General features: G+C 40.4%; 1 protein-coding gene across 1 annotated transcript in view; it reads left to right on the forward strand.

The window, feature by feature from the left end:
• Positions 1 to 9,710, forward strand: part of JADE3 (jade family PHD finger 3) — an 83,259-nt gene that overhangs the window by 5,238 nt on the left and 68,311 nt on the right. The window contains exon 3 of the mRNA XM_011938693.1: positions 8,787 to 8,944. Within this exon, the coding sequence (XP_011794083.1) occupies positions 8,787 to 8,944 (158 nt within the window). The remainder of the gene's footprint in view (positions 1 to 8,786; positions 8,945 to 9,710) is intronic.

A 9,710-nucleotide genomic window follows, 5' to 3' on the forward strand; every position in this document is an offset into this window, starting at 1 on the left:
TAGCTCAGGATGGTCTCGATCTCCTGACCTCGTGATCCACCCGTCTCGGCCTCCCAAAGTGCTGGGATTACAGGCTTGAGCCACCGCGCCCGGCCTTTAGTTTTTTAAAGTTAGATTATGATGTACCTGGGCATGGATTTCTTTTGGCTTATTCTCTTTGGGCTTTAATCAGCTTCTTGAATCTGTAGATTTATGTCTTCCACTAAGTTTGGGAAATTTTCAGCCATTAATTCTTCAAATATTTTTCAACTCCACCTTCTTTTTCCCCTCCTTTTGGAGCTTCAGTTACATGAATGGTAGACCTTTTGTTATTTTCCCACAGGACCCTCAGGCACTCTTCTTTTTTTTTTCAGTGTATATTCTGTTGAACAGATTGAATAATTTCTCTTGTTCATTGGTTCTGTCTTCTGTTCATTAATTCCATTCATTGGTTGAGCCTATCTTATGAGTTTGTTATTTCAGTAATTGCATCCTAAAATTCTATCCTAAAATTTCCATTTGGTTATTCTTATATATTCCATTTCTTCACTGAGACTTTGTGTTTTTTGTTTCAAAAGTGTTTGTAATTTCTTGTCGAAACGTTTTTATCATGGATGTTTTAAAATCCTTGTCAGATAATTCTAACATCTGTGTGATCTCAGTGTTGATGCCTGTTGATTGTCTCTTCTCATTCCCAGTTCTTAGTATGATGAGTGATTTTCAGTTGTATCCTGGACTTTTTCAGTATTATGTCATTAGACACTGAGTCTTATTTAAATCTTCTGTTTTAGTAGTCCTCCACTATAACCAGACCAGTGGGGAAGAGGGCTGCTGACTCTCTACTACCTGTTGAATTCCTAAGCTCCCCATCCTAGCTCTTTATTTCTCTGGGAAGCAGGACTGGGGAGTCTCTACTGCTTCATAGAGGTGGAAATTCCCACCACCTTGTTGCCCCCAATGATGATGGAGGATATGGTGGTAGTGAAGGTACCACCTTATTAGTGGGTGATGGTGACAGCCCAGGCTCCCTACCCAGTCTGCAAACATCACATTGAGGAGGAGAGGTGCCTCATTATTGCTGGGAGAGAGTGAACATCAAGACCTCTCAGGTGGTGTACATTGACACCGCAATAATCACCCTTTTTTAAAAACCATTTTTAACATATTTTCTTGAAATATAATTCTCGTACCATACAATTCACCCATTTTAAGTGTATAATTCAGTGGGTTTTAGTATGTTCAGAGTTGTGTAACCCATTACAATAATAATTTAGAACATTTTCATCACCTCAGAAAGAAACCCCTTACCCATTAGCAGTAATTCCCCATCTCCCTACCTGCAACCCCTGGCAACCACTAATTTACCTTCCTTCTCTATGAATTTCCCTATTCTAGACATTTCATATAAATGGAATCATACAACACGTGCCCTTTGTGTCTGGCTTCTTTCACTGAACATAGTGTTTTCACCTCTCATGTTGTAGCATGTATTAGTCCGTCCGTCCATCTTTCCTTCCTTCTTCATTTATTTATTTATTTGTTTGTTTGTTTGTTTGTTTGTTTGACAAAGTTTCGCTCTTGTTGCCCAGGCTGGAGTGCAATAGCGCGATCTCGGCTCACTGCAACCTCCACCTCCTACGTTCGAGCGATTCTCCTGCCTCAGCCTCCTGAGTAGCTGGGATTACAAGCATGCACCACCAGACCTGGCTAATTTTGTATTTTTAGTAGAGACGGAGTTTCTCCCTGTTGGTCAGGCTGGTCTTGAACTCCCGACCTCAGGTGATCCACCTGCCTCAGCCTCCCAAAATGCTGGGATTACGGGCATGAGCCACCGTGCCTAGACACTTCATTTCTTTTTATGACTGAATGATACTACATTTTATCAGTACACATTTTGTTTATCTGTTCATCAGTTAGTGGACATTTGGGTTGTTTCCACTTATGGGGTATTATGGGTAATTCTGCTTTGAACATTCAGGTACAAGTTTTTGTGTTGACGTGCATTTTCAGTTGTCTTGACTACACATATAGGAGTGGAATTGTTGGGTCATATAGTAGCTCTACTTAACCATTTAACTATTTAAAGACCTACGAGGCTGTTTTCCAAAGGGGCTCATCATTTTTCAGTCACACCAGCAATATTTGAGAGTGTTTGAAATTTGTTATTACTGTAACAGAGACTTCAACTTCTTCTAGTGACCCTGTTTTTGTCTCTCCTCTTGGCTCAAGGTCTCTTTGTGCTTGTCCTCATAGGAATTTTGTCTCTTGCAGCTCTCCCAAGCTGTTAGCCAATGTTATTATCCCTGGAGGCTTTAGCATAGTAGAGGGTATGGGGGAGGGGCAGCATTCACTAATCTTCTCATTAACTCTTTCTTAGTCTTTAGGGTGCATGGTGGTCCTGTTTCTGGGGGTGGAAGTGGTGGTGGGGAAGGTAGTCTTCAGGTAGAGCCTTTTTGCCCCTGCCTCCGATTCCCTCATTGGCCTGTAGCAGGTATCTTCTGATGTTCTCAGCCTTTGTCCTTGAGGTTCTCGCTCCTGTAGGTTACCTTTTTGCCCCTTAAGTAACACAGGGAGGCTGAGGCTGGATGCTTTTCCCTTCTCCCAGCAGTGATGAAACTGCACCATTGCCCTCACTTGATACCCTTCCCCTGCAGATGAAGCCTTTTGTTTGGTAAGGGAACCAGGGTACTAAGCACCAAGTACCCAGACAGCACCGCTCTGGTGCTTTCTCCAGGTACCGCGCCCCCCGCCCCAGCTTCCCAGTGTGAACGGAATTGAGTTCCTGAAGAAAAAGCTTGCAAGCGGTTGGGACCCCCCCCATAACTACAGTCCCCAGGAACTTCATATTCTTTTATTAGTCCCCACGCAGCATCCAACGATTCAGAATTTCTAGTTTAATGTTCCTGCTGTGGCTCCTGCCACAGGTAACCAAATGCCCTGCCCTGTGTCTCCCTGCAGGCACCTGTCTCTCTGAATTGGCTATTTGTGCTGTGATTCATTTCTCTGATGGGTTCATGAAAATTTGTTAATTTGCTGCCTGTCCTGCCATTTGCTTCTTATAAAAACGGGAGATTGTTTTGTTTTGTTTTCTGACTACAGATCTGAGACAAAACCAGAATTCTTGAGCCTTATAATTTTACTGGGAATTAGTCACTGACATGCAATATAAATCATCCTTTTTGCAGAGGATTAATTGGCTGCATTAAAAGATACATATTTTTCTTTGGTATTTAGTGTATCAGTGAGATTCTTGTGCAAGTCTCCCTCTAATTTATCCCGTAGAGAAGAGTTTCCTAGGGATATGTGAATCCCCTGTATGGTTCAGGGGCTTTGTGTACCTTCTGGAAATTGTATACAGATTTTTAAGGGTATGTTCTTTGTTAATTTTTTTTCTGAGATAGTAGTCTTATCTGATTCTTAAAAGGACCCATACTTTAAAGTTGTTGTTTTTTTTAATCCCTAGAAAAAGTACGTAGTAACTGACTGAGTGCCGTGGCTCATACCTGTAATCCCAGCACTTTGGGAGACTATTAAAAAGTCTTCCATTTATTATCAGAAGCTAGGATATTTTCGACTACTAGTCTGGTGTGTAAAACATATCAACCTATCTTAAAACATTGACTGCATATCATCTGTAGGCCTGGAGTCTCGTTATTATCCAAGACTTTCATAGCAACAGAATGAAAGCTCATGTATTTTAATTCAATGGAGAGCACTACATACTCTCTAGTAAAGCCTGTTTATATCATTGTACCTATATTTCTAACAAGCTTAATTATTTGGTTTTCTGACCTACAGCAGATAAAAAGCACTGAGCTACAAGTGCATACTTATTACAGAAAAGGGGACATTGAGGGAAGGGAGAATAATTTGCAAAACAGCCTTCAGATGTTATTTCTTGTGCTAAAATTGCTCAGATCTCTAAATCAGACTTTGTTGCTCCCCATTCTCCATTACATCTCTGTTTGATATGGGGGAAAGGGAATAATCCTACTTAAGCAACCCAAAGGTGCATTGCTTTATGGTAACTGATGTTGCAGTTGGTGTTAGCCTATAGCCATCAAAATGTTCTGTTTATTCTTTATAAGAAACCTGAGAGTTATTTTAAACTATTTGAAAAATATTTCCATGGGTTTTAAAGTTTTAAATTTAGAAATTGAATAAGCTTTTTGATTCATTGAAAAAAATCAATGTGGGATGCAATGTCTTGACAATACAAGAACAGAGTTTTTAAGGGTTTTAGGCACAGTGTTCTTTGCTAAGTTTTCTCTACTATTGATTCTTCTGGATAACCTGACAACTTTTTGCCTAAAGATTGTATAATTATAATTAATTCATTTTGCTTAAATATAATTACCAGTGTGTGGCTGTTTTATGCTTTTGGGGTGACATGTCAGTTTGTGGTCAGTTATGTATAGCTTCAGATTTCAGTGACTGAATCAAACTTGATCAGTCTCTCTGCTTTATTCACATGGACCAGACAGTGTTCCTCTTTGTGTCATACAGGAAGTTAATGTTTTGACTTTTCCTATGAAAAATGTCACACAAATGTTCAGAGGAGCTGTGCTTTAAAAAATTGCCAACCGAGAGATGTTAATGAGAGCAATAAAAGTCAGAGTTGTCTGCAAAGGGCATTTTCATTTTGTGGCTCTGGCAGGTTAAGCATTGATGTTCTAATTGAATTCATAGTGAGGCCTCCTTTGTTTCTGCAAGCATCTGACAGGCCAGATGTGCACACAGTGTTGGGCTTGGCATAGCTTCTGGACTGTATGTTAGGCAGTGAATCCCCTCTTTGACCATAAATGAACAGTTATCTGGTAAGTACAAAGCCTTTTTGTTTCAGGAACTTTTGGGAAAACTACCAGTGCATGTAAAATAGACACACTATTAAGAACTTGTAAAACTTCTCAACTTCATTACCTAGAAAGGTCAGGGTCAGCATCTAGGTCCCTCCTTCATTATCTTTAATTTAGCAACAAATGGCTATGTTTTATTTTGTGAAGTTTCTACATTACCTTGTGGCCTTTGGAGTGTTGGTTAAGTTCTTGATGGGGCTCTTGCTTGGGAACTGTGTCTTTGGGAGCCAAACCATGCACACTTTAACCGAGCTGTGAACTCATATCTCTCTTACCCCATCAACAATTACTTTGTGGACTATGGAGAAGAACTCAGTTATATACTTGTTTCTGATTTTAGAAGGAATGCTATGATGATGATAATAAAATAACACCATCTAGCATTTATTTAGAAATTACTATGAGCTCCATACTGTGCTAAGTCCTTTATACAGGTTCACCCATTTAATCTTTGCAACAACCCCTATGAGGTGAGTGTTATTATCCCCATTTTATAGATAAATTGAGACTCAGAATTTGGATAACTTGCTGAAAGCTACTCAGTAGTAAAACCAGTATACCCATCCAGGTGGTCTGTCCCAGACCCATATTCCTTTAAGATTTATTTATTTTGTTTTTTTATTTATTTTTGAGACAGAGTCTCACTCTGTCGCCCAGGCTGGAGTGCAGTGGCCGGATCTCAGCTCACTGTAAGCTCCACCTTCCGGGTTTACGCTATTCTCCTGCCTCAGCCTCCCGAGTATCTGAGACTACAGGTGCCTGCCACCTCGCCTGGCTAGTTTTTTGTATTTTTTAGTAGAGACGGTGTTTCACCATGTTAGCCAGGATGGTCTCAATCTCCTGACCTCATGATCCACCCGTCTCGGCCTCCCAAAGTGCTGGGATTACAGGCTTGAGCCACCACGCCCGGCCTAAGATTTATTTATTTATTTATGAGATGGAGTCTCGCTCTGTTGCCCAGGCTGGAGTGCAGTGGTGTGATCTCAGCTCACTGCAAGCTCCGCCTCCTGGGTTCACACCATTCTCCTGCCTCAGCCTCCCAAGTAGCTGGGACTACAGGGGTCCGCCACCACGCCTGGCGAATTTTTGGTATTTTTAGTAGAGATGTGGTTTCACCGTGTTAACCAGAATGGTCTTGATCTCCTGACCTCATGATCCACCCGCCTTGGCCTCCCAAAGTGCTGGAATTACAGGCATGAGCCACCATGCACAGCCTAAGATTTTTTTAATTATATAAAATATTTGCCTGCTTCAAACTTCAAACTGTAAAACAAAATATATTGAGAGATCCAGCTAGATTCAGCTCAACTATTTTGGTAACTTTTCTCTAAGTCTCTTTCCCCTCCCTGTTTTCTCCTCACTCTGCAGAGTTAATCTTTTTGTTAAGTTTTTGGTTTATTCTTTTATTGTGTCTTTATGAAAATATATACAAATATATATGTATATGTGTGCCACTGTCTGTATATAAAATTCTCCTCACTAATCAGGATTTGCTGTAGTTATTTTGTTTTCAGTTCAAAAACTTTAAAAATGCCTTTTCTTATCAAAAGCAGGTTAATGAGACCAGTCTGGTAAATATGTTTTATATCACTTTGCACATATCTTCTGCCTGAGTACTGAACTGACTTTCCCATCCCCTCAGCATTTTATGTTCTGTCTCATGCTTGAGATGTTTGACTTCCATAGCAAGATAAGGCAGCCTCTCACACTCTGCCTTAAGTAAAAATGCTTCTCTAGAAAACTTACATCTGATGCTTTTTAATCTGGCTAGCTTGTAAAATTGAAATCAGGCTTATCACATGCCTTCTGTTTTTCTCTAAAGGAGAAGGGAAAATTATAATAGTCATTGGATTTAGTTTTCATTTGCTTAAGAAAAACAGGTATGAATTGGATGGTGGTATCCCAGACCTTCATGGAGGTTTGAGTACTTTTTTTTTTTTTTTTTTGAGACAGAGTCTCACTCTGTTGCCCAGGCTGCAGTGGAGTGACACGATCTTGGCTCACTGCAGCCTCCGCCTCCCGGGTTCAAGCAATTCTCCTGCCTCAGCCTCCCGTGTAGCTGGGACTACAGGCATGCGCCACCATGCCCGGTTAATTTTTGTGTTTTTAGTAGAGATGAGGTTTCACCATGTTGGCCAGGATGGTCTTGATCTCCTGACCTTGCGATCCACCCGCTTTGGCCGCCCAAAGTGCTGGGATTACAGGCATGAGCCACCGCACCCGGCCAGGTTTGAGTATTTCTGAAGCCATAGACAAGGACCACATTTCATTGGCTTCTGCTTTTGTATACCTTTGTCTATAGCCTTCAAGTTACTCTTCTGTTTGATAAACATGTGTATTAGTTTTCTAGGGCTATAATAACAAATTAACACAAATGAGGTAGCTTAAAACAGTAGGAATGTATTCTTTCACAGTATGAAGGCCAAAAGTAAAAAATCAGCGAGTCTGTGCTCCCTCCATAGGTTTTAAGCGAGATTCTTTCTTTGCCTCTTCCAGCTTTTGGTGGATGTCAGCATTCATTGATTTGTGGATCAATAAATCACTCTAATCTCTGCCTCCATGATCACACTACCTCCTCCTCTTCCATCTCATATCTCCCTCCACCTTTCTCTTGTAAGGACACTTGTCATTCGACTTAGAGCCCACTTGGATATTCCAGAATGATATCTTCACCTGAAGATCTTAACTTAATTACATCTGCAAAGACCCTTTTTCCAAATAAGGTAATATCCATAGTTTCTGGGAACTAGGATGTGGACATATCTTTTTGGAGGCCACCATTCAATCCACTGCAATATGTTTTCGGGTTAGGAAACTATGTAGAGCAGATTTCATAAGCAGTTATGTCAAGTATGAAGATACGGCTTATGTTTTGTAATCAGTTGATATATTTTGTAGACTTTCACTTGGAAAATAATGAAATATTTTAGGATGTTGACAAACACTTTCCAGATCTAAGGAAGGATTTCCCACAGCACCATCTTTCCCAAAGATAGTAGTTTAGCAAATTGGCAATTGCCACAACTATTTAACCACTACCTCATTAAAGGCACTCTAAGGCCAGGCACTGTGCCTCACACCTATAATCCCAGCACTTTGAGAGGCCAAGGCGGGCAGATCACTTGAGCTCAGGAGTTTGAGACCAGCCTGGGCAACCTGTCGAAATCCTGCCTCTACAAAAATTACAAAAAAAAAAAACAATTACAAAAATTAGCCAGGCATGGTGGTATGTGTCTGTAGTCCCAGCTACTCGGGAGGCTGAGGTGGTAGGATCGCTTGAGCCCCGGAGGCAGAGGTTGCAGTGAGCCAAAATTACACCATCGCACTCCAGCCCAGGTAACATAGTGATACCCTATCTCAAAAAAATAAAATAAAATTCTAGAACAGAAAGACATTAAGGAGAAAAATAGTGAAAATTTGAATGAAGTCTATACATTAATTAATAGTATTATAGCAGTGCTACTTTCCTGGTTTAGGTAATTGAACTCTGGTTATATAAAGTGTAAACAATTAGAGGAAACTAAGTGAAGGATATATGGAAATGTACTATTTGATAACTTTTCTTTAAGTCTACAATTATTTCTAAATAAATTTAAAATGAGGTGATGCCCAAATTATTATCAGTGGAACTTGTTGCTTAATTTAAGAGAGTTAAGGATTGTTTTATACAGACTGTTTTGAGTAACCTATATTGTTGATTTAAATTTAGAGAACCCAAGAAAATAATTCAGGAAGGACTCCATTACCCTTTATTAAATCCCAAATAAGCTGGCTTCCTTGTCAGTACTTCAAATCTTTCCAAACAGAAGTTGATCTGGCCATTTAGGAAGTTAGAGATGTTTCTCTTGTTGGAAGTAGAGTGGTTGGGGATGGCCTTTTTAAAAGGAGAACATTGAATGGTATCAGTTGCATAATGATGGTCTTCTCAAGATATGTGCAATATCTTTCCAGGTATTCCGGAAGGACCTCATCAGTGCCATGAAAATTCCAGATTCTCACCACATTAATCCTGATAGCTATTACCTCTTTGCTGATACATGGAAGGAAGAATGGGAAAAGGGAGTCCAGGTACCAGCCAGTCCAGACACTGTTCCACAGCCTTCTCTCAGGTATTTGCATGCTTGCACCTTTGACTTAGGGAATGAATGCTCTCATGTTTATCTGTCTGCTGCTTGGGGAGAAACTTAGAGTGGCTAATTATGCATTTATAGTACAAAGTCACATACCATCTTCACCAATTCACTCAGACCAGTAGCAGATTTTACCAGGCTATAATAGGCCAGTAGTTAAAGTCAGGCTCATGTATTTAGTGACATAGTGTGTGCCCATTATTCATAGGATAAAACCATTTGAAGTCGAATCTGAAATTATGATAAAATTTTGGAGACAAGAATTTCCAAGTCTGACTCAACAGTCAGTAGCATTTATTAGTCTTCTGAGAGAAACAGAATTACATAATGCCTGTCTTAGTCTGCTTACTGTTGTTATAACAATACCTAAGTCTGTATTATTTATTTATTTATTTATTTAGAGACAGAGTCTTGCTCTGTCACCCAGGCTGGAGTGCAGTGGCACCATCTTGGCTCACTGCAACCTCTGCCTCCCAGGTTCAAGAGATTCTCCTGCCTCACCCTCCCAAGTAGTTGGAATTACAGGCATGTGCCACCATGCCCAGCTAATTTTTTTGGTATTTTTTTTAGTAGAGACGGGGTTTCACCATGCTGGCCAGGCTGTTCTTGAACTCCTGACTTCATGATCTGCCCACCTTGGCCTCCCAAAGTGCTGGGATTACAGGCGTGAGCCACCGCACCTGGCCGAGTCTGTATAAATTATAAAGAAGTATTTGACTCACAGTTCTAAGGGGAGTTGCGCTTA

Source organism: Colobus angolensis, unplaced genomic scaffold (assembly GCF_000951035.1).
Source record: "Colobus angolensis palliatus isolate OR3802 unplaced genomic scaffold, Cang.pa_1.0 Scaffold176, whole genome shotgun sequence".
NCBI lineage: Eukaryota > Metazoa > Chordata > Mammalia > Primates > Cercopithecidae > Colobus > Colobus angolensis.